General features: G+C 41.6%; 2 protein-coding genes across 4 annotated transcripts in view; both read right to left on the bottom strand.

Moving 5' to 3' along the window:
• The window catches only part of PTPRH (protein tyrosine phosphatase receptor type H), a 60,902-nt gene extending 60,263 nt beyond the window's left edge, over positions 1-639 (bottom strand). Inside the window, exon 1 of the mRNA XM_087893552.1 lies at positions 104-639. Within this exon, the coding sequence (XP_087749678.1) occupies positions 104-639 (536 nt within the window). The remainder of the gene's footprint in view (positions 1-103) is intronic.
• A 1,250-nt stretch (positions 640-1,889) lies between these two features.
• Positions 1,890-24,209, bottom strand: TMEM86B (transmembrane protein 86B). 3 transcript variants are annotated; one of them, XM_034423233.3, is made up of 5 exons: positions 24,085-24,209; positions 18,787-18,834; positions 17,295-17,823; positions 9,178-9,430; positions 1,890-2,682 (listed from the first exon to the last, which is right to left on the bottom strand). In XM_034423233.3, exons 3-5 carry the CDS (start codon positions 17,343-17,345, stop codon positions 2,291-2,293), a joined length of 696 nt encoding a protein of 231 aa, XP_034279124.2. In that variant the 5' UTR covers positions 17,346-17,823; positions 18,787-18,834; positions 24,085-24,209; the 3' UTR covers positions 1,890-2,290. The 3 variants fall into 3 exon arrangements, with proteins under 3 accessions (XP_034279124.2, XP_087747979.1, XP_087747980.1); XM_087891853.1 differs by lacking the exon at positions 17,295-17,823; XM_087891854.1 differs by lacking the exons at positions 17,295-17,823; positions 18,787-18,834.
• Between the last annotated feature and the right edge of the window lie 1,283 nt (positions 24,210-25,492).

Here is a 25,492-nt window from a genome sequence, read left to right as displayed (position 1 = left end):
TCCTCGCCTCCCCTTTCGTTTTGGCCCCTCCGGTTTCCCTTTAGTGATTTTGAGGCCTGGGCCGAAGGCGGCGGCAAGGGTCTTCATGGCCTTATCGACTTGCCGCTCGGTCGGGGTGTATCTGGGGTCCGAGTCGGATTCTGTCCCCTCACCCCGGTCGCTTTCCTCGTCGCTTATGGTCGGGCATTTTTCGCGGGCCGGCCATTTTGAATTCTGGCTGCCGATTGGATGGGGGTCGGCCATCTTGTCCGACCACGTGGACAAAGATGGCCGCCATTTCAAATTTTGAGCAGGGCTTCGGGGCTCGGTGACTGTTGAGGGGTCCTTTTGGGGCGATCCACTCACCGAGTCCAGCTCCTTGAGTTCCGGATCTGAGTCTTCCTCGCTCCTCGCCACCTCACGGTCCATTATGAAGCTCTGCAGGTCTGCGAGGAGGTTCTTGTCACTGGCTCGCTCCCTTAGTAATCGTAGGACGTCGAGCCGCAGCCTTTCTTCCTTCCGGTCATCATGGTCTGCTGCTTTTCCTTTCTTGACCTCCCCCTTTTCTTCCGTTGCGGTGGCTTTGGGGTCGATTGAGGTCTCTACCTTCCCTGGCGATCCCGATGGGTTACTCTCTCGTTGCTTCGGAGGTGTCGCCATCTCGTAGGTAGTGATGTGTCCTCGTTGTGTGATCTGGAGTTATTGGGCCATATAACCATCCTCTGCTACCATATTGTTACAGAATCCATTGATCAGGCCCAATAACTGACACGATTCAATCATTTAAACAAGTCTCTTTTATTTACAGGTTCAATATAACATCACATGCTGTATCTGGAAGTGAGAGTCAGGAAGGAGTGTGCCAACCTTTTATACCTGTGGGCGGGGACTCAGGTAAGGAGTGGTCTGTGGGTGGAGCTGGCCAAGTGGGTACTGGAGTTAACCCCTGCCCTACTGTGTCCCTATTGACCCCTGGCATGGGTAAGACATTTATGTGTGACAATTATGTCTACCAACAACCCCTCTACTAAATCCCCCCTCCTACTTCCCCACACTTGAGAAGGTGGCAGCATGGAAGCTTCCAGCCTAACATGGCTTCCAAAACTGATACCTGAATCTGTTGGAGTAGGCAAACTACAAGGATGACCAATGAATGGATGGATGGATGGATGGATGGATGGATGGATGGCTGGCTTGCCTTTGTTATCTTCTTGCTAGATTTTACCATTTTCCAGCTGAGAGTACAACCCTGGATTTCCTAGTAGTGTACCATCAAAGTAATAATGCTGCTTTAGCTTCCCCTTGCCTTACCAAGCTTGGCTAGATGCAGTTACCTGAACTGAAAAATGGCTTTCTATGCCACCCTTCTAACACTGTAATTGGTTTCTTTTTCTATTGCTTTCCTAACCCCATTCTGTCTTCTGCCGTTGCATGCCCTTCCCTTCAATCTAAATAGCTCGCTGGTGGAATTTGCCCTGTAAAAGTCAAGGGGGCAATATGGACAGCACAATTTGACACATGAGGAGAAGAAGGTCCATATGGCAACAGACCATTTGGAATGAAGAAACTCACCTGTTGGCCACATGGGATGCTTGTGAGTACCATTCTTGGATCCCCAAGCAAAATACAAAGGTTTTCAAGAAATAACTTCACGGGAAAGGAAGGATTGTTTGAGAGGTATTTGAATGGATAATAGTAGGATAGGAAGGAAGGTCCAAGCTTGAGGAAGACAGCACTGAAAGTTAGTTCTGACCAGGAGAAGGAAATACACAACCAGACCTATATTATGTTCACACAATGCAGCTAACTATCTGGGCTGCTTTAATTAGGCAACAAAACAGGTGTTTGTTTTTTTTAGCAAACATGTCCTTTAAATAAAATAAATACTTCATAATTCTTTTTGTCATTAGTCCTTTTATTATTAGATTATTGACATCATCACACACACCCCGGAAGAAAATTGTGAAATAACAATGAAGATAGGAAATGTGGAGGACACGGCAGCTGTTCTTAGAACCATTTGGACTCAGAACCTGAACTTCTGAAAAGAATCTGACCAGAGCTTCTTCCAAGGTGGTGTCCTCCATGAATACAGCCCTACAATTCTTGAGAATCCACAAAGTCCATACTGTCTGAGGATTATGGATATAGCTGCTGCTGATTACTCATAATTGTTGGCCCATGGGAATCCTGGGAGTTGTAGTTTCAACCCATCCAGAAGTTAGTTGAACTTGAGAAGTGTGAATTTGAGAGGCAGAAGGCCTGGCAAAACTTTGATGCTGAAGGTCAATCCAGAAGTCCAATTCAAGACTCAGTTCTCCTTTGAGGAAAATTTCGGAGAATCTACTGAGAGGGCAATCAAGGTTTGGGCGAGGTAGTAACTGCTCATGTACAGGACACGGGCGAGAGGATGGGGGGTGCAGAATTTGTCATGGGCAACCAACATATCAGACACGATGAAGACCAAGCTGCCTGCCGAAGCCAACCTTTTGGAGCAAGACAATGCACGCCAGGTCATGACGCCAAGGAGGCCTGAATAAAACAGCACTGCCCACGTGTAGAAACCTGACAAACAGGGCAGCAGGATCACCACGTAATTCACAGCCACGAGTCCCTGGATGACCAGGAAGGTGAGAGGTTGAAGGGGAGCCCGGCTAAAGGCTGCGATGTAGCAGATGTGGCAGATGGCAAAGGCACCCATTCCTGTAAAGGGGAGAAAAGGCAAACCAATAACAACAGCCACATGAGCTGCATTGCTCCATCAAGATCAGCCACCGCGAGTTCAGTCATTCTAGCAGCCTCCTCTGGCTTATGACTTCAGATGCACAGGATTATTCTATAATTGCAGCTTGCTAAGCCAAGAAAAGGCACTCTGAGTATGACCTACAAAATTGCCTCATTCAGTCCTGGACTATTGTCTACCTTCTGTCCCCAATTTGGTGTCTAAGTGCTCTTTTCAACTGGGAAAGAAAAGATACAGGCACAGCAAGGCTAAAGGGTAGCTATGTTTATTCCTGATAAATATTTAATGCCTTACTCTCTAATGCATGCTCTGAAAAGGAAGAACATGACACAGGCGGCCTGTTTCTTGAAGGCTGTATTATTACATGTGTTTTGGTGTCTCACTTTCTCCTTCCCCCTTAAATGAAAGCTCCCTGACAAAATGGAGTATTGTGGCAAAATCATAAGCCGATCGCCTCATCTTTCGTGCGCATCCATTTTTTGACCAACAGAAGCTGTTTGTGGCCTCTTCAAACCCTCAGTTTACCTTGTTAATATTTTATGGGTGGGGTTGGCCAGGGCGCACATTTTCCAAGAACTGGATTGCAACCCACCTGCCATATTTATCTCTAAGACCAGAGATATTCTTGGAAATAAAGATGATATTTTAGGTGTAGGAATGCTTTTAACAGTACAGGTAGTCCTCCACTTATGACCATTCATTTAACAACTGTTTTTTTTAATGAGTACAAACTTTTTATTAATAAAAAGAAAAAATATATAGAAAATACGAATAGGGGAAATAGTAGCATACATATCAACAGATAATAGAATCTATTATAATTAAAAATAAGCTAAGCTTAGTAGGTGAAAGTTTAATATTAGGTAATCTAATTGTATTATTAATATTAATAGTGTTTTAAAGTATATTGTGAACTTAAACTTTTTTTTTTATTGAAAATTTTTACAAAAAGTTTACATATTCCCCCCCCTTCCCTACCTCAACCTCCCCCCTCCCCCCTCCTCTTCCCAGAACAAATTACAGGGTATAAACTTCAACAATCATAATCAATCCTAGTCTAAACAATTATGAAATTCCACATCTCTTGTTCCTTCAATTCCCTAATTACCCGCCTAGCTTTATTACTTAAAGACACACCAAATATCTATATAATCATTCATAACCTATCTGCAATTTCTTATTCCGGTATTTATTTTAACAACTGTTAATGGCGCTAAGTGACTTGCAATTAGGCCTTGGACTTACAACCAGTACTAACACTTACAACCATCACGGCATCCCTGCAGTCATGTGATTACAATTCTGGTGATTTAACAGAAAAGAACAGAGTTGGAAAGGACCTTGGAGGTCTTCTAGTCCAACCCATTGCTCAGGAAACCCCGATTTGCAACCAGCATGTATTTATAAGAGTTGCTGCATCGCAGGGCCATCTGGTGGCTGTTTGTACCCTCCCAAGGGGCTTCTATCAAGCGAATTCAATGGGGGAATCCAATATGCTTAAGGACTAGAGCAGTGTTTCTCAACCTTGGTAGCTTGAAGATGGGTGAACTTCAACTCCCAGAATCCCCCAGCCAGCAGCACTGGCTGGGGGATTCTGGGAGTTGAAGTCCACCCATCTTCAAGCTTCCAAGGTTGAGAAACACTGGACTAGAGCATTTGCTTAACAGCTGTGGCACAAAAGTTGTAAAATCAGGCACAACTGAACGACTACATTGCTTAGGGATGGAAGTTCACAGCTCTAGTCATAAGTTGAGGACGACCTCTGTCCTTTGAACAGGTGGGGCAGAGAGTTTAGTGGTAACCAAGGGATGTATCTGTGGCACCAGATTGAAACCCACAAACTGCCTTTGACAGTATTAAAAGGGTTCATCAGAAAGTATCTTGATGTCCTTCTCAATCTATTAATATATAGCAAACAACTCCAAAGAGCTACTACTGAGAATTTACTACAGAACTTTTCCTTCCATGAATGAGATATTCATCTCTAAAGGAAAGTAGCCTAGCTTTACTATACTTTCAATAGATGAAATTCATGTACAATATTTGTTTCCATGTATGTTCATAATTTTGTTTTTTTTAAAAACTTGGCGATAGGTGAGATGATTTCTTGTTTCATCTTAATCCATAGATTGGGATTTCTCAAACTATAAGGCAGGCTAAATCCCCTTGCTTGTTTCTGCAAGAATAAGATCAGCTTTTCCCAATCTGGTACTTTCCAGCTCTGCCAAATCCCAGGACCCATAACTGTCAGCCACTCCAAAGACAATCAAGCCTCAAATTGCAAGAGCTGGATTGGATGTGCTACCATATTAACGTTGTCTTTCTGTTTACATGATCGTAAGGAACAGGATATATACAGCTATTCAAACCAGTTCTGGACATTGTCATCCTCCATATTTCCTCCCAGATGTTTTATTTATTTATTTTGGAAAATTTATACAGCTGCCTACTCACTCATGGGGACTCTATGTTGCAATAAATACCCTGTATATCTTTAGATTTTATACCTTCTCATTGCATTTGTGATATGCATTTAACTGGCTCCCTCGTGTGACGGGAATTGGTATTACACATGACAAAATGCAAATTACAGGTAGTCCTTGACTTACAACAGCAATTGAGCCCAAAATTTCCATTGCTAAGTAAAACAGCTGTTAAATGAATTTTGTCCCATTTTACAACCTTGCTTGCCACAGCTGTTAAATGAATCATTGCAGGTGTTAAGTTAGTAACCCAGTTGTTAGGTGAATCTGGCTTTCCCGTTCACTTTGCTTGTCAGAAGTTTGCAAAAAGTGATCACATGACCCTGGGACGCTACATCTGTCATAAATACATGCCAGTTGTGAAGTGTTCAGGTTTTGACCATGGAGATGCTGCAACGGTTTTAAGTGTGAAAAATGGTCATAAGTCACTTTTTTCAGTGCTGCTGTTACTTCGAATGATCACAAAATGAACGGTTTTAAGTCAAGGACTATCTGTATTGGCTTTTCTGCTCCTCAGATGGTGGCATGATGCTTTGTTTCTTTGCCATATCTTCTCAATCTTGCTCTCATTTCATCCTTAGCCCACCTCTGAACTATTTGCAGCCACCTTTAGCTTTCTTGTTTTAAAGTGATATTTCTCATCTTGTTCCAACACAGTTGTTGCTCTGGAAATTGTCTAGACACACTTCCCTAAGGATGTTGTTGGTGATGGGTTGAAGAGTTGGAACCTGCCCAGTTCCTTCTGAATTCAGTCTCCTGCAGATGTGCTCCTGCTCTGGGCACTGCCCTCCGTGACTATGTTCGTTTAGCTTGCAGGAGAGACCAGACATCTTGGCTTCCCCAGAGACATCTGCTCCCATAATGCCTGTCCACCATTTCCCAAAGCATCTGTCAGGTGGGCATCTTACATATCCTTGTTTAGCACAGTCAACATGCTAAATATGTGTTTAGAAATCAGGATTATTTTTTTTAAATTTGATTTATATGCCGCCCTAACATAATAGTTTTAAATTGGGGTATTTAAATTTTTTGGGGTTTTAAATCTGAGCCACTTATTTAATTATTTTAAATTTTATATTGTTGTTTTGTCTGTGTTTTTAAATAGGCTGTACACCGCCCTGAGTCCTTCGGGAGAAGGGCGGTATAGAAATAAAATTATTATTATTATTCTCCGGAGACCAGGGCGGCTTACAATGCGTTAAGCAATAGCCTTCATACTTTTGTATATATTTATACAAAGTCAGCTTATTGCCTCCACAACTGGGTCCTCAATTTACCTACCTTAGAAAGGATAGAAGGCTGAGTCAACCTTGACCCTTGGCGAGATTCGAACCTGCAGTAATTGCAGGCAGCTGTTCTTAATAACAGGGTGCTTTAGACCACTGTACTACCAAGGCCCTTTTATGCTTTCAAGAGAACATTGGCCCTTTGCTGCATGGAAAGTCACTTCAAACTGGAAAAGAAATGTGCATTTGCCATTTCTGCATTTCTGTCCCCAGTGAGTGCATTAGATTCCCCCCTCCTTCAGACAGGACCTTCAATGAACCACACTAGACCTTTTGTTCTTTTCATCACTTTGTGGGATGGAGTGGGGAGGTTGCTACTGTGTCTAAGCACAGCTACGTGCAGTTCTGCCAAAGTACAGCCGTGTAGTTGTTTGCAATACTTAATGATGATGTTCACTGTTCATTGATTGCTTCCTCCTCCAGATCTATGACCAGCTAGTCAGGTTGTTTTAGGACCTATGTTTAATGCACTTTGAGAAAAGCATTAAACCCATGTTCAGAAATGGCCCAAAGGACAGGTAGTGGGGTGTTATATCTCCCCACCTGCAGTCTGTTAGTTGGGGAATGTAAGCTGGCTAAGCATTCAGATAAATTCATCTGGCCCTACTTCACCCCAAATTAAGGAAAGTGACAGGTGACAGTTTTTCCTTTGTGCAAGGGAGTGAAACCAGGGAAATCCCACAATTCCTTTACTTAATTTGCCATGCATTAAAACAGTACCTTTTGCTCAGGGGTGAAATCCAGCAGGTTCTGACAGGTTCTGGAGAACCGGTAGCGGAAATTTTGAGCAGTTTGGAGAACCGGCAAACACCACCTCTGGCTGGCCCCAGAGTGGGGTGGGAATGGAGATTTTGCAATATCTTTTCCCCAGAAGTGGGGTGGGAATGGGGATTTTGCAGTATATTTCCCCTGGAGTGGGGTGAGAATGGAGATTTTGCAGTATTTTCCCCTGCCACGCCTACTAAGCCACACCGCGCCCACCAAGCCACGCCTACAGAACCAGTAGTAAAAGAAAATGGATTTCACCACTGCTTTTGCTGTCCTAATTATCAAGATAAAAATGGCAATGAAGGCAACATAATTTATTATTAGATTTTTATCCTGCCTTTTAATATATATAACTCATGGTATATCTAATATTTTCTCCATACCTTTGAGAGGGGTTGTTTTGAGTAAGTGAGTGACTGGCTCAAAGTCCCCCAACCAGCTGGTTTTCATGCCTAAGGCAGGACTAGAATTCCCAGACTCCTGGTTTCTTGGCCAGCACCTTAACTGCTAGACTAAACTGGCTCTCATTACGCCAGTATATCTTTTCTGCCAGATCATGGATTGGAGAAAAGTACTTGACTGTGTGTCTCTGGCTGTTCTCTCAGTAGATCCAGGCCTTGAGGCTGAACAGTTATGCTCTGGGTTGTCTTTGACAACTTTGACAACAATGCTAACATATATAAATTATGTATAAGTACACACACTCAGACACATCTAAAATAAACCCCAGCATCAATCAGCATACAGGAATGATGTTTCTCTAAATCAGTGTTTTTCAACGTCAGCCACTTTAAGAAGTGTGGACTTCAACTCCCAGAATTCCCTAGCCAGCAGTGCTGGCTAGGGAATTCTGGGAGTTGAAGTTCAAACATTTTAAAATGGATGAGGTTGAGAAACACTGCTCTAGATCTTATTGAATTGCAGTTCCCAGTGACCAGTATAGACTGTGGGGAAAGGTGCTGGAATCTATAGGTCAGCAATAGTGTATCTACAGGACTATGGATTGTGTTGTGGCTCCGACCCCCGAGCCCATCTTATCGGAGGAAGAAGGCTCCGAACATGAAGGAGAGGAGCCAGCCAGGCCTCCCTCTCCAGGCCCCTCCTCTCTGGCAATGCCTCAGGTGTCTGCCGAGGGAGAGGAGATTGACCAGGAGCCAGGTGTCTCCGATGACAACGATGAGGGTGATAAGTCGTTCCTGGATCCACGCCAACAAAGGCGAGATAAACGTTTGCAGCGGATGAGGAGGCGTGCCAGGGATTAAGCTGAGTCACTGGACCACACCCCACAGGCTATATAAGAGAGTGCGGTGGCTATTTAGACTCTGTGACGGACAAAGCCAACTTCTGGCTAGTCACTTTGTACAACTCCTAAATCTGCTGAAGGTTTCATGTTTGAGCTGGACTGTTTTGAAAACTGTGTGTATTCGTTGGTGTTATCTGGTGGAGGAACACTCCCTCTTCTTGTAGTAAAGCACTTGGCAGGCGGTTATTGTATTGCTGCCAAGTTCCTGATAACGAACCTTGTGTGTGCTGAGTACTTCTTTAACCCCCGGCTGGCTGTTTGTGTGTGTGTGGGGACGGTGACAGAACAGGTTGTCCATCTCTGAGGGAGACTGTTCAAACAACAGGTAGGATAAAAAAGAGCAGACAATCATCACAAGCGGGTAATAAATAAATATAACAATAATAGGTAGACAAAATACCAAATCCAGTCTAAACATCTGGCTCATAAACTATAATGCAATACTAGAAGGGTGCTTACTTTTCATCTACCAACTGTTGGGAGATAAGGAATGGTACCCATGTAAAGTAATGGACTTTCCGATTTGGTGACTAAGCTACTGAAATGATTAAAACCAGCCCCAAATTTTAGCCTAGATACTTCCCCAACAGTGTCATAAACCTTCAAACACCATACCTGCAAGGAAGAACTCTGGCCATACCAAGCAGGCATCTCCCACACATGCAAACAAGAGACCGTGGAAAATCCACCGGGAATACGGTTTGAAGACACCTCCATTTTTGGACTGAGTGGCCACAAAGAACGCCAGGGAGAATGTGGGGAAGCATTTTACGACAGTGCTCTTCAAGCTGGGCTCAGGGAGCAAAATAATGAAATAGATGGTGCAGGAGACCAGAAATGGCAGGAGCCTAAGCAGCATGGTTCTCTTCTAAGATAGAACAAACGGGAAGAGGGAGAAAGAAGAAAAAAGAAATGTAAAAAAACAACAACACATACTGTTTTGTTGCATTTTCAATTTGCTTTCCTGGAATAATAATAATAATAATAATAATAATAATAATAACAACAACAACAACAACAACAACAACAACAACAACAATAATAATAATAATAATAATAATAATAATAATAATAATAATAATAATGTCTCCCGAAGGAACTCAGGGCGGTGTACAGCCTATTTAAAAACAGAATAAACATCAATTTAAAATAATTTAAATATATTAAATAAATTTGGCTTAATTTAAAACCCCAAAAATTTAAAACATCCAATTTAAAATTATGTTGCTAACCCAGCCTGGCAGAACAACAGGGTCTTGAGTGCGCAGCGAAATACCCGGAGGTCAGAAATCTTACGAATTTCCGGGGGCAGTTCATTCCACAGGGCTGGGGCTCCCACAGAGAAGGCCCTCCCCCTGGGTGTCGCCAGCCGACATGACTTGGCCGATGGCACCCTGAGGAGACCCTCTCTGTGGGAGCATATTGGCCAGTGGGAGGCTATTAGTGGCAGAAGACGGTCTCGAAGGTACCTGGGTCCCGTGCCATGGAGCGCTTTAAAGGTGGTGACCAACACCTTGAATTGCACCCGGAAGACCACTGGGAGCCAGTGCAGCTCACGCAGGAGGGGAGTCACATGGGCGCAACGGGTTGCACCCATAACCACCCGCGCGGCCACATTCTGGACCAGTTGGAGCCTCCGAGTGCTCTTCAAGGGGAGCCCCATGTAGAGAGCATTACAATAGTCCAACCGGGAGGTAACAAGGGCGTGAGTGACTGTGCGCAGGGCGTCCCAGTCCAGAAAGGGCTGCAACTGGCAAATCAGGCGAACCTGATAAAAGGCCCCCCTGGCCACGGCCGTCATATGTTCTTCTAAAGACAGCCGTGCGTCCAGGAGGACACCCAGATTGCGAGCCCTCTCTGTGGGGGCCAAAGATTCACCCCCCAATAGTCAGCGATGGCACCTGGTGACTATATCGGGACGCCGGAAGCCATAACCACTTGGTCTTTGAAGGGTTGAGTCTGAGCCTGTTCCTCCCCATCCAGACCCGCACGGCCTCCAGGCAGCGAGACATCACATCAAGGGCATCGTTGGGGTGGTCTGGGGTGGAGATGTACAGCTGAGTGTCGTCAGCGTACAGATGACACTTCACCCCAAAACCACGGATGATCTCACCCAGCGGCTTCACATAAATGTTGAACAGGGAATGTCTGCAGCTCATGGGTAAAAAAGCATCAAGAGGGCAGCTGCAACAGTGCGACCAGAGCTTCACCTGTTTGTAATGCACATTGTGACACACATCCAAATGGGTGGCACTTTGGTCATACGGTCCTGTTGCCATCTTGACTTTTATCTATCATTTTGAAAGAGATCAAAACTAAGAAATGCCAAAATTAATAGTCCAAGCCTGGGATTTTGTGAGTGGTGGGTTCAATTTTAAATGGAATATTGTGGACATTATAATATTTCATAATGCTTTATGAAGGTTGTTCTTATTATTACTTAACAATTAATCTTATTCATTATTCCCTCTCTTCTCTTTTCCTCTTCCACTATGTTTTTCCACAGCTGGAATCTCAGCTAGCAAGGTGTCGAATTTCAACACAATTTACCCTAAATTGTACCACACCCATTATTCTGGGTGTTCACAAATTTTACAGAAAAATAATGGGAATGGACCAGTTGTACTGGTTCATCTACTTACTAGCAATTGGAAGCTTCTGCTCAAACATGCTAATAAGGAAGCAGAAAGGGCAACTCAATTAATTGTATGATGAATATGATACCATTACATATAATGTTATTTATCTTAATTAGATTTACAATTCAGGTAATTATAAGATTTGTACCCATTATTGTTATTTTAAAATAATTTGGATAACTGGTAAAATTAAATATAAATTTTAATTAGTGTAGGCTACTAGATGAACAAGAATTAACACCATGAGACAAAACATTGCATTCATCACACTAATTAAGTTAATCCAAAATAAAAACATTAACGTCTGACAACTTGGCAAAACAAATTCCACCTTGGTTGCCATTACAGAGAAAGCCTTGTCAATTGTAGTTACCTAATTTGCTTCATAATATGGAAATATGTAGGAAAAAGATGATGATTTTATCTGATGACCTAAGTTTATTTGTTTATTTATAATTCATATTTCTTAACCTCCCATCTTCCTTGGATAAAATTCTGACCATCACCATTCAGAAGGAAAAATTAGTTCTGTGTCAATAAATATTTCTAAACAAATGAAGGCAAATATATGTGTTCCAGGATAATGTTGCAGGATCCAGTCAAGATCGATTGACCCAAATTGGATCCTGCAATATTTCTAAACTTTTATCAATTACCAAAATGATTCTAAATAAATTTCCAGCTTAGTAGATCAGGAGAAGGTTTGTGGACAGAGCCTGTATGGGTGTCAGTAAAGCTTTTGAAAGAGTACCCTGTGACATTCTCCTTAATAGAATTGTAAAATATGGGATAGAAACTACCACTGTTAGATGGACCCACAATTAGTTGGATGACCACACCCAAAGAATTCCTTAATGGTAACACTTTAACTGGAGGGTAGTGTTGGGCAGAGTTTATGTTCAACATTTTTATCAATGAGTTGAATGAGAGAGTTTCTATTGTAGCTAGTATTTTGCTACTAAGCAAGAAACTCTGCCTAAGAAAGATAGTTAGTGTGCACAGTTTGTTTCTGAAAATGGTGTTTCCTGTTAATTGTAGCATGCCTATTCAAGTGCCCATAAACACGCTTTTTTGATCATCCTTTTGAGAACCTCATCTTGTGTAGTCTTCAAGCTAGCAGGCCTGTGGTTTTTCCATTTTTGAAGACTGGGATAATCCTTGACCTCCCCAAATCTTCTGGGACCTCATCAATCCTTCAGAAATTCTCAAAGATTACCAAAAAGATTCTGTGGTGATCTCCATTAGTTGCTTCTGAGATGTAAACCATCTGGCCCTGGAGACTTAAATTAACTAACTAACTTAAGTCCCAAGCTGCAGTTCCTTTATTCTGCCGATGGCATACTGATAATTAGTTTAAGGGTTCTATTTATTTCCAGAGAAATCCAACCAACCCAAAAAAGGAGCTAAGAAATTCTGCTTTCTCACCCATCATCCTGATTCACCATTTTCTCCTTGGAAAGGAACAATACAGAAGTTTAATCTACCTTAAATCATTGTTCTTACTATATTATTATAAAGTTTTGTTTCTGTTTAAGCTTACTTTAAGGAGTTTGAGTATGTATGTTACTTGGAGACAATGATTGGGATGGTCTGAGTATCCCATGATTTGAAATAAAACTCAAATCTTATATGAACAAGGAACAGTTAACAGTGACCCACCCCTCACTATGGAAAAGTTGACTTGCACCCTGGTCAAATAGTTTAAAATCCCAAAGTTAGTTGGATGATCTTTAGAGTTATGACAGGCTCACTGAACTTTATAGAATTTCAGACAAAACTACCCTCTCAAGAAACACTACAGATTGAACCTAGGACTTTGTGAGCTTATGCACACTGTACAGTTGAGCTATGATCCATTCAGAACAGAATAACAGAGGTGGAAGGGACTTTGGAGGTCTTCTACTTCCCCAATGTTTCCAGCTTTGCGGACCAGCAGGGAGAGGGGGTGGTTCGTGCAAGTGGCTGTCAAGCGCATGCATGCATGCACAGCTCCATTTCCACAAGTGGCATGCATACGCACCTGCCTATCATGTAAGTGCAAGTGCACGCCTGCTGCTCAGCCAAGTGAGGATGTGCACATATGCATTAGTCGTCTGTTTCAGTGGCCCTATTGCAAACCCTTCACGGCCCACAAGTAGGCTGTGTGGGGACCCCTGTTCTAATCCAACCCACTTTTCAAGCAGGAGACCCTATACCATTCCAGTCAGGTGGCTGTCTAGTCTCTTCTTAAAAACTTCCAGTGATGAAGCACCCAGAACTTATAATAGCAAGTCTTCCACTGTTTAATTGTTCTCACTATTAGGAAGTTTCTCCTTAGTTCTAGGTTGCTTCTGTCCTGATTAGTTTCCGTCCATTCATTGTTCCTTGTCTTGCCTTCAGGTGCTTTGGAAAATAGGTTGATCCTCCTCTTCTTTGTCACAGCCCCTCAGATATTGGAATATTGCTATTATGTCACTCCTAGTCCTTATTTTCACTAGATTAGACATACTCAATTCCTACAACCATTCTTCATATGTTTTAGCCTTCAACCCCTTAATCATCTTTGATGGTTAGGGATCTGGATGATGATGACTTGGAATCACTGGGTATGAGTTGTGTTGCTATATAAACTTCTTAAATAAATAAACAAATAAACAATAAATGAATAAATGAGTGAGTGAGTGAGTAATTAAGTCTCTTCTTTGGGAAAGTTGATCTGAGATTCATATAGACTTCAACCTTTCTGCTTGGGCAGAACTGATAATCAGATTATATATTAAAGAATGTTTTTTATACTTATATCATTCAGAGGCAATAATATTATGCCAACACAGAATATGGACACCCCACAGGCAGTGTTCAGTGTAGAATGCTAATTATTCATCTCTTATATAATGTATTAATTCATTACATTGGGTAGAGCTAAATAAAATAAATCTACATTTATTGTATTGTATTCATTTTGGACTGAACACTTGTCTAGGTACAATCTAGAGAGTCATTGCCAAATTTATTTATTTATTTATTTATTGGTTCAATTTATATGCCACCCTTCTCTGGAGACTCAGAGCGGCTTACAATGTGTTAAGCAATAGCCTTCATACTTTTGTATATACCTGCTTAGTAGGGCTTTTTCGGGGGGCCCTAAGCGGTGTTCTTTTTTATACAAAGTCAGCTTATTGCCCCCACAAACCGGGTCCTCATTTTACCTACCTCGAAAAGATGGAAGGCTGAGTCAACCTTGAGCCTAGTGAGATTTGAACTTGCAGTAATTGCAGGCAGCTGGTGCTACTTAACAGCACTTTAGTCTGCTGCGCCACCAAGGCTCTTAATTTGGAACAAAGTAAATGCTAACACTAAATGCTCTAAGATAAGACCTAATGCCAAACGCTCTATCCTGAAATGGGAAGATATGGTATATTACTATTTTCTCTCTGTTTGTTTGTTTGTTTGTTTGTTTGTTTGTTTGTTTATTTATTTATTTATTTATTTATTTATTTATTTATTTATTCAATTTCTATACCGCCCTTCTCCCGAAGGACTCAGGGCGGTGAACAGTTAAAATAACATACATATAAAATGTGAATATAAGATGATTAAGCCAATTTGGTTCATCGGTTAAGAATTTGCAGCATAAAGATTTAGAACAATTAGAAGAGATTTATGCCAGTCTGGCTTGGTGAAACAGAAAGGTCTTAAGTGCACGACGGAAAGTACGAAGATCTGGGATCATTCATATCCCTGGGGGTAACCTGTTCCAAAGGGTAGGTGCCCCCACAGAAAAGGCTCTCTCTCTGGGAACCACCAGTCGACATTGCTTTAGTGGCGGCACCCTGAGGAGGCCCACCCTGTGGGAACGTGCTGGTTGGTGAGAGGATATTGGTTGCAATAATTATTGGTTATTATTATCTGTTAATCAACACTTAATGTAGGAGAGGGATAGGCAGAAGCTGGAGGCATAGTTAAAAGAGGAATCATTCTAGAATCCCAAGATAGCCACAAATGAACTAAAGTCCAACCTCCCTTTAATTCCTTGGACCCGTATCTAACTCCAACCAAGCAAGTGCTATCTGCTAGTTGGGAAGAGTCCTGAGAATTTTCTATTTTCTATTTAGCAATAACTCAATTTGGACTAGTTTGTATGCACCTAGTCTTTCATGCCTGACATTATTTGTCAGAAGAACAGAGAAGTGGAATTTTCTGTTGAAAGGAAAAAAATAGCAACACTGTTTCTGAAGTGGTGGTATGAGAATAGGACTCTGGGACAAAACTATGGCCTCTGTTTATCAGCAGGGGAAGGGTCTTTAGATGTGACAGAGCTAGTTTTATCATATTTTGAAGAACAGGATTTCATTAACTTTTTTTTTTATTCCTATATCCGCCCATCTCAACAAATGATCCTGGATGGAATGCATCATAAAAAAATAAAATTAAAGCTACAATTAAATACAATTAAAACAATACAAAATAAATAGATATGGTCACTGAATAAAACTATTACTATGAATTTTAATATAGCCAAGAAACAAGGTCCTTAAGACACTCAGGACTCCAAGTTTAGGTCTATAACCAGATCTTCACAGCCGTATAAAAGCTGTCAGGGTCATCCTATACATTGTTATTGAAAAGACAGAAAAACAGGGGAAGTCTAAAATCTAAAATCTAAAATTACTTAACTTCAATAAATTGCAGTTGCAAAACAATGTAATGTTTTAAAATTGAATTCTCTAATATAAGCTTGCATTGTTTTGCACCCATTTTCTGAAAAACACTTTTATGTTGTTGCTCCCAGATGAATAGGAAATGCCCACCAAGCATCCACATTCAATCTCTGGAAGTGGAGCTCAGATGGATGCAGGGGTGAAATCCAGCAGGTTTTGACAGGCTCTGGAGAACCGGTAGTGGAAATTTTGAGTAATTCAGAGAACCAGCAAATATCATCTCTGGCTGGCCCCAGAATGGGGTGGGAATGGGGATTTTGCAATATCCTTCCCCCAGGAATGGGGAGAGAATGGGGATTTTGTAGTATCCTTCCCCTGGAGTGGGGTGGGAATGCAGATTTTGCAGGATCCTTCCCCTGCCACACCCACCAAGCCACACCATGCCCACCAAGCCATGCCCATAGAACCGGTAGTAAAAAAAATTGAATTTCACCATTGGATGGATGCAAAGAGTTTTGGGTAGATCTTTCTTATCCAAACCAAGAGACGCCAATGTCCTGGTTCTCCTTGAAGGAAAGTGCCAAAGGTGCTTTTTCAAGAGGCAACTGGACTTTCTTGTTTTTTCTTTGAAGACATTTTGCTTCTCATCCAAGAAGCTTCTTCAGCTCTGACTGGATGGTAGGGAATGGAAGGATTTATATGGATGAGAAGTGAAATGTCTTCAATGGAAAATGAGAAAGTCCACTTGTCTCTTGGCCTTTGGGACAACTGGGATGACAGAGAATCTCCATAGACCAGAGGTCTGCAACCTTAAACACTCAAAGAGCCATTTGGAGCCATTTCCCACAGAAAAGAAAACACCGGGAGCCACAAAACCTGGGTGGGCGTGGCCAACGCGATGTAACTCACTTCCACCAGTCACATGACACCCCCCCCCCAGCCATGCCTACCCAGCCAGTCATTAGGGCAAAGAACCGGTTGTTAAAAAACACCAGGAACCAAAAAATCCTTTTGATCTCTCTCTCTCTCTCCCTCTCTCCCTCCCTCCCCCACTCTCTCTGTATCTCTCTATGTCTCTCTCTCTCCCCCTCTCTCTGTATCTCTCTGTCTCTGCCCCGGCTGCTTCTCCATCTCCAGCCATTGCCCTTACCTTCTCAGGCCAGGTGAGGAGTGACTGGGAGGGGAGGACAAGGAGTGGAGCCAGCCAGTGGTGGGATCACCCGACAGGGAGCCACAATAGAGGGCCCAAAGAGCTGCATGCAGCTCTGGAACCGCAGGTTGCTGACACCTGCCATAGACCTTGATGGAAAGGTATGCAGCAGAAGAAAAGCTACCTGAGACGAGAAAGGATTCCCAGATTTCTCACAATCCCATGCAGATGTGTAACTACCTGGAATCATGTACCCCAGTTCCCCCTTCCTCCATTGTGAGAGATACAGAAACAGCTTCTTACATTGCCAGCAACTTTCCTCTTGTATTGGGCATCTAATTCCAGGATATCCATGGCTCCCACGATATTCAGAAATGCCGCTGGGTTTCAGAGGCCTATTACAGTTGCACCTTGCTCTGGTGGACTTTCATCTTCCACACTGCAAGGCCCCAAACGGACAGCAAGACGCTCAATTGTCCTCGCCCTCTCTGTGCTTGGTACTACATTGGCAAGGTGAAACTTTCTTTGGTACAGTGTGAACTTGATGGAGCTTTTTTGAGAGACTAAGCGGGATAAAAGGAGTTCGCTTGAATATAATGGGGTGCCTCTCTAGCTACAGCAGAAGGGGTGGGTCTTGGCAAATAATATTCTGATGGTGTTTGGGTTCTTGACAACTCATCATTCTGCATGTATCTGAAAAGCAGGCAGGCACCAGTGATTCCAAGACAGACAGGCAGACAGACAGACAGGCACTGATATAGGATAATATTTGTAGCTCAGGGTTGAAATAGGGGGTCCTTGGTCGTTTTCTTGCAGATGTTTCATTGCCAAACTAGGTAACATAAACAGGATAGACAGACAATGTCAGAAGAATAGTTTGGAGTTCCAACTCGAGCCAGGGTTGCAGAAGAATAAATAAAAAGGAGATCCAGACTGCTGTGAGGAAAGATTTTGCTTTTCCTAAAAGCAAATAGCAAAAGCAAAAAGTTTGTCTTTAGGAGCAGTTGCAGGGAAATTGGATACAGCAACGAAGTTTTATAGGGGAGGTTGTCCTGGGTGTGGAAATGTCTACATCAGGGGTTCAATCTCGATTTCACTGAGGATCGCATCAGGGTTTTTTTTTTGTTTTTGTTTTTTATTTGATTTATATGCCGCCCTTCTCTGGTTAAGCAATAGCCTTCACACTTTTGTATATTTTATACAAAGTCAGCTTTTTGCCCCCACAATCTGGGTCCTCATTTTACCTACCTTAGAAAGGATGGAAGGCTGAGTCAACCTTGAGCCTGGTGAGATTTGAGCTTGCAGTAATTGCAGGCAGCTGATGTTAATAACAGTGCTTTAGTCTGCTGCGCTACCAGGGTTGTGTTTGACCTTGGGGGGGGCGGGTTAGGCATGGCCAGGGTGAGCGTGGCTAGCTCAACATCACTCATGTTGTGGGTGCCTGTGGTGGCCCAAGCACTCTGCCTGCAAAAACAGGCTCCCAAGCTCCGTTTTTGACTGCAACTGCTGCCTGCAACCCTCTGCCAGCAAAAATGGAGCTCAGGAGGGCTGCACGCAGTCCTCCTGAGCTCGGTTTTCATTGGCGGAGGCACCACGGGCCAGTCCTTCGCTGTTTCCGGGGTGGCCCCGTGGGCCAGATCTAAGCATCCCGTGGGCCGGCTCCAGCTCCTGGGCCTTGAGTTTGACACCCCTAGTCTACATGATGACTTAATTTGATGGGTGTACTTTGAGTAAAAGATTTTCCCCCATTTGCTATTTTTAATTTATTTTTATTTTTAATTTAATTTCAGCTTACCTTTCAATCATCTAATGGAGACTCTTGATTCTCAGCCCATTGTGGATTCTGTTAATGTTTTAAGGGAAGATGGAAACAGTATAAAGAATAAAAATATATTTTTATAGAAAACTTCTCACGTTAGACAGCCAGCCAGCCAGATATAGTTTGTTAATTATTTACTTACAAATGGGGGGAAAGTTTTAGGGACCTTCCAAAGGATGGGATTATCAACACTGAAGGAACTCAGGTGGGTCTTCCTTGTCTCTCCTGATTTGTCTTCTATCCAGTTTCTGCTCAAACTCTGTTCTCTCTTTCTTTTAAGTTTTCGAAGTGTTTGACTGAATTCCAGAGTTCAATTGTATTTTGAACGCAGCATTTTATTTCTCCAGATGAAGGAAACAAAAGGCCACAGCTTTTAAACAATGAAGCCAGCAATAAAATCTGGGGAGTGGCGGCCTCCAGGTTCCTGGGTTTTTACCCAGTGGTCCAGTCTTAATGGCTTCTCTGTGTGTGCACCAGCAGAGCTCAGCTATTAATCTCCAGGAGGAGACAAACTTCAGGGCAGGATGGCCTTCTCAATCTCATACTCCATGAGAATATTCCCCGAATTCTCAGTTCACCTACTGCCCTAAACCAATTCTCCAGGCCATTCTGGAAGATGAGCTCCCAACACTTCTGAAGAGCACCAGGTGGAGAAACCTGATCTCAATGCAATGGTTGATGATGACTTGAATGGGGAGGAGCTGCTAAGTTATAAACAAATGATTGTTGATAACTGATTGAGATAGAGCCAAGGAGCTGAAATAATAAACAAATAAGTAATATTGGGTGGTAAATGCCATATATCTTTGATCTAACTGCTTGCTCGTTACTTATGAAATATTATAATTAGTTTTTATTCAGGTCTTCATGATACCTGTGCTCTAGAATTTCGCTTGATTGGTTGGACTCTAATGAATGTTTACTATTGCTATTTTTTTAAAAAAAAACCTTAATATCTTATCACTATTTATCTCCAGAAAAAGGACTTTAAAGTCAAACCACATGCAACGTTGTAAGTAAGCTTATTTCTACTTCTCATTCAAAGTGCTGAGTGGAATGGAAACATCTCATAGCAACTTTTGGGGGAACCAATATTTATTATAGTTTATGACCAATCATAACCCAAAGAGTTTGTTATCTATCTACTACCGCCGGCCAGTACGCTACCACAGAGAGGGGCTCCTCGGGGTGCCATCGGTCAAACAGTGTCAGCTGGCGGCCCCCAGGGGGAGAGCCTTCTCTGTGGGGGCACCTGCCCTATGGAATGAATTGCCCCCAGAGATAAGGAGGATTCCAGATCTATGCACCTTCCGCCGCGCCCTCAATTCCAACAAGCCGGGCTGGTCTAACTCTTTTAATTGAGTAATTTAGTTCTTAATTTGATTTTAAATTGGGGGTGTTTTAATTGTCATGGGCCAATACTATTTAATTTGTTTTAAACTATTTTTAAATTTTGTATTCTATGTATTTTTATCTTCGGCTGTTCATCGCCCTGAGTCCTTCAGGAGAAGGGTGGTATATAAATTTGAACAATAAAATAAATAAATAAATCTATCTATCTATCTATCTATCTATCTATCTATCTATCTATCTATCTATCTGACATAGATATGTAGAGATAGATAGATACACACACACACACGGGATTTTATAATGCAAATAGTATGTGTTTAAATATAAGAAGACAAAAAGGAAAAGTGAAGGAGGGAGCTAACTAATAATGCACACAATAATTCAAAATTTGCAATTTCCTTTTTCTTTCCACTGCTCATTACTTTACCGTAAATCTCAATTATTCAAATTAATTATTTATCCTTAATAAGCTTCTTTTAGTATGCTGAAAACTGAGTGCAGCAATGATATTTGAGATGATGGTGTTCCAATCTGAGAACAGCAGAATGACATCAGACTTAGCAGACAGCAGAAGGATACTCTTGAGTCCCACAATGGGAGAACAGTCGTAAGTGTGAAAAATGGTCATAACTCACTTTTTAAAAGTAACTTTGAATGGTCACTAAACAAACTATTGTAAATTGAGGATTACCTGAATTTTCATTTGCTTTTTACTTATGTATTTTATATTTGGATAAACTAATAAAATACTAAAAAAAAAAAAAAAAAGAGGCCTTAGCAGAATGCCTTTTATCACAACTATTGTGACAAAAGGGACCTTAGAGAAGTACACGATCAACTGTGTCTCCTGCTTCTTATGCCAAGAACATCAGTTTTAGGTACAGTGGTTGCAAAGGGAGACATTAATTGCTTTTCTGAAAGCATTTGGGCATCAATTCTCAATAGTTCCAGTCTGCATGGACAATAGAAAGGAATTCTGGGACCTCTAGACCAAAATACCAGGCAATCCAGGGGTGAAATCCAACAGGTTCTGGAGAACCGGTAGCGGAAATTTTGAGTAGTTCAAAGAACCAGCAAGTATCACCTCTGGCTGGCCCCAAAGTGGGGTGGGAATAGAGATTTTGCAATATCCTTCTCCCAGGTGGAGAGGGAATGGGGATTTCACAGTATCCTTCCCCTGGGGTGGGGTGGGGATGAAGATTTTGCAGTATCCTTCCCCGCCACACCCACCAAGTCACACCACGCCCACCAAGCCACACCCAAAGAACCAGTAGTAAAAAAAATTGGATTTCACCCCTGAGGCAATCTTTCTTTGATAGTAGCTCTGGACTTCCAAAAATCTAGTGTCCATAGATGACAGTTTAAATTGTTGATATTTTCAGTATCTCTTTCTTATCATCCTTTGGAGTTCTGCATTGTAAAAAAGGATCACCACCGATGCTCCTTTTAATACTGCTCTGTAGCTCCCAAAATAGGACACCTATCTCAAAAGATCTCACTCAAGCTTGGATTCACTAAGAATACCTTTCTGATGTTTCAGATTTAAACACCAGTTTAATTCCACACATGTGGGATTTCACGCTGAGAGCCAGTTTGGTCTAGCATCTAAGGCACCAGGCTCAAAACCAGGAGAATGTGAATTCTAGCCCTGCCTTAGGTATGAAAACCAGCTGGGTGACTTTGGACCGCTTACTTTTCTCTCAGCCCACAATGCCAGAGTTGAGCAATAGGCAGGTTGGCCAATTCCTGTTGCAAGCAATTTTATTAATCACATTTATATGGCTGCTCATCTCCATGTAATGTACAGCAATTAAATCTTGTTAGAAGACTCAGCTTTTGCTAACTAGGACTCCTGGAAAATCATTGTTCATAGCAACAGAAAATTAAAATTAAAATAAGTCTGCTATTATGGAAGAGAATATTTGTAGCTCAGGGTTGAATTCTGGGGTCTTTGATGCTCTCAGAACTTGATGTTTTTTTTGCAGATGTTTCATTACCCATTTAGGTAACATCATCAGAGCTAGAAGGGAGTGGGCTTTGTACTCAGTTTATATACTATTAGATTGCCCTGTTGGTGGCAGTGTTGGAAAGTGGTCCTAATTAGACTTTAATTAATCAAGGAACTACCAACACAGATAACAAGGTAACAATAAACAACAATCTAATCAAGGAAACACTAAAACCACTCCCATCAACACCAACAAGTCAATCCATTAGTATATAAAATGAGAGCAAATCCCACTCCCTTCTAGCACTGATGATGTTATTTAATGTTTTATTTGGTAATAAAACATCTGCAGGAAACCAACCAAGCTCAGAGAGCATCAAGAGAAAACCCACAATCTACTCTTAGCTTGAACAAGACATGGAACTTATATTTTGCCACTCTTGGTTATTCAGGACATTGTGCATCTCCGCTCTTTGCCTGGCACCAATACTTTGTTAAATCCCCGCATCCTTGCAAATGTCAAGAAGCACTGAACCTTTGCTTGAATGCTGGACCCTACTCAAAAATGAAAGGGAGCTTTTAAATTCCCACTATACCGAAGGTAAGAGAAAGAAACCAAACCTTGCATTAAAAAATAGCAGAAAGATGTTAGAAGGGGCTCTCCAACATCTCTTTCTCTCTCTCCTTTCAAATAAATGCATCTTGAGACATACCTGGAGCATTCTCCTGTTTGGAGTAGCGAAGTGCTCTCTTGGAAACATTACATTCAGAAGAGGGGTGCCCTATCTTCCTCTGTGGAAATGGTTCTTCTGACCACTGGTGAAATCCAATTTTTTTTTACTACCGGTTCTGTAGGCATGGCTTTGTGGGCGTGGTGTGGCTTGGTGGGCATGGCAGGGGAAGGATACTGCAAAATCTCCATTCCCACCGCACTCCAGGGGAAGGATAATGCAAAATCTCCATTCCCACCCCACTCTGGGGCCAGCCAGATGTGGTATTTGCCGGTTCTCCGAACTGCTCAAAATTTCTGCTACCGGTTCTGCAGAACCTGTCATAACCTGCTGGATTTCACCCGTTTCTGACCTTTTTCAACATACTGAAAAAGTATGTGAGAAAATTGCCTGAATGGAGACACTGTTAAAAACAAGATGCTAGTAGATCCCATCAGATAGAGGCAATCTTGAGCATCTGGTCACAGGAGGCTTAGTTATTCAGATTACAAAAAGTGTATTTCTGTTTCTTGCTGGAGCAGTTTATGAGATGTTTCTGGTCAGGTTCCCATATAATTCAACCACCTCTGAAGATGACATTCTACTTAGCAGGGTAGGAAAATAATGTTTTGTTTCACCTCATATAGACATGTGTCTTAGGCTATGCCTATAATTTTGAGACCTAGGGAAGACGCTAGTGTGTTCTGGGGTGCAGAATGGATCAAATAAGCCCTAAAAGAGAACAGCCAAGACAACAACAACCACAATGATATTCTAAGCCATAATCTATGGGTTAGCCAACAAATCATTGGCCTCCATTATTTATTAAAGAAGAAGTTTATATCAAACTGGTAGGAAAGGATTTCCTTTGTCCTGCCAAAGAGAAACAACACTCATTGCTCAACCAATATTGAGAAGGTGGCTAATGACCTCAATCAATAGAACAGGCTGATTTCTGCTAAGGCAAACTTAGAAGATCCACTGAAAAACTAACTTTGTGTTTTATTTGTGTTTAAAGGCTATGTCACAACTTTCCTTCAGCTTTTCAAACGTTCAAAGTGTAAGTTCTTTTGATTCCAGCCTTTTGATTCCAGCCTTTCCCAAACTAGACCTTCCTAGCCTTCATTGACCAACTCACAGAATTCCCCCCAAAACTAGATTTGTAAGGGGGATATTAAATATTTATTAAAAGCAATTCTCCAAGCTCCATATTGGCTTACCATCCATCTCTAAAAACCCAAACATTCTAATGAAAAACCTTACCACAATCCAAGTGAGTCCTCATGGATAATGAATAAACAATTATACTCTTCACTGGCCACCTATACTTTGGTTGGATGTCTCGAAAACAAACAGGAATGGACTTCAGGACTGATGGGAGTGTACATTTCAAATGCCTGCATCTGGCACTGGCATAACTATATTACGTTGGATGTTGTTGAGAAATGTCTGTCAAAATTTAAGTAATTCAAAGATGACTGGCATTGACATACTGTTACAAAATGTTTCAACAGAAATCCAGGCACGATGTATTCAGATGCATACTAATGCAAAACATACATCAATTTAAACTTTATTTTAAAAAGTGCTTTAAACACCTTAAGGGTGAAGTGTATTTGAATCAACTGGTAATTTGTTTTGTAATTAAAGAAAATGTGCATTTTCATCAAAACTGCCGGAACCCCAACTGTCTGGGAAGATGGGGGCTTTTATTGGTTTTACTTTATGCCAGTTCTGATGTCTGTGTCTCATTTCCTCTGCTTAAATATATGCATCTCTTCTAATCAAATAGTTCAGAAAATCACATGTATTTCAATTTAAATACCTAATGAATGCGCTACTAAATGCACTTTCCTAGCACATACCTTTTCCAAGTGTTTTCTCCCTTAGTATAAATTATTTATAAATACTTGTGCTGCAAAGGAGCTCAGATCTTGGAGCTACAATGTTCATAGAACTGATCATGGAATATAAATTAAACACATTTTCTTAAAAATGCAAGTTAAATAATTTTCTCCGTAGCCTTCTTCCTAGTTAATCTATTCGTTCACCTTCCAGGCTGTTATTCTTGTCTAGATTAAATTTCAGTTTATTGATAATGAATCACCGTACTAATTTCAAATATCAATATTTCCATTATTCAGTTTGCAACATCAAAATATAGATGACACCGTATCTTAAATTCCAAGATCCTTTCATTTGATAATTTAATGTTGAGATTAAATAATACAAAAGCTTCATGGGGTATCTATAGGGTTCAACTGCGATGGGGTAAACCATAGCTTTCTGAAAATAGCTGTCCAGATAAGTGTAGAACTATTGAAACAGTGTAAACTTGATCACAAAATTAGAGAAATGAGACTGTGGAGAACACCAGTCTTTTCCGGCCATTCACTTTTGAGATGTGGTAGGACTACGGCAAACAATACCATTCAATACCATCATTCCTGACACTCTTCTAACTAAGCTAAACCAGCTACAGATACCTGAACACACTTGTAAGTGGATCATAAGCTTCCTAACAAACAGGAAGCAGCAGGTGAAGCTAAGCAGAATCACATCAGATACCTGTACAATTAGTACAGGGGCTCCCCAAGGCTGTGTGCTCTCCCCACTTCTCTCTGTATACCAACGACTGCATCTCTAATGATCCATCTGTTAAACTACTGAA

The sequence above is a fragment of the Pantherophis guttatus genome, chromosome 4, assembly GCF_059756535.1.
Source record: "Pantherophis guttatus breed Tessera chromosome 4, ASM5975653v1, whole genome shotgun sequence".
Taxonomy (NCBI): Eukaryota; Metazoa; Chordata; class Lepidosauria; order Squamata; family Colubridae; genus Pantherophis; species Pantherophis guttatus.
This window is presented reverse-complemented; position numbering and strand designations above follow the sequence as displayed.

Bases quoted from the DNA above. Each gene is read 5' to 3' on its own strand.
- TMEM86B (XM_034423233.3), bottom strand. From the start codon at position 17,345: ATGGATATCCTGGAATTAGATGCCCAATACAAGAGGAAAGTTGCTGGC. The intron at 9,431-17,294 runs GTAAGAAGCTGT...GTTCTATCTTAG, and splicing joins AGAGGAAAGTTGCTGGCAAT to AAGAGAACCATGCTGCTTAG. The intron at 2,683-9,177 runs GTATGGTGTTTG...TCCCCTTTACAG, and splicing joins GCCAGAGTTCTTCCTTGCAG to GAATGGGTGCCTTTGCCATC.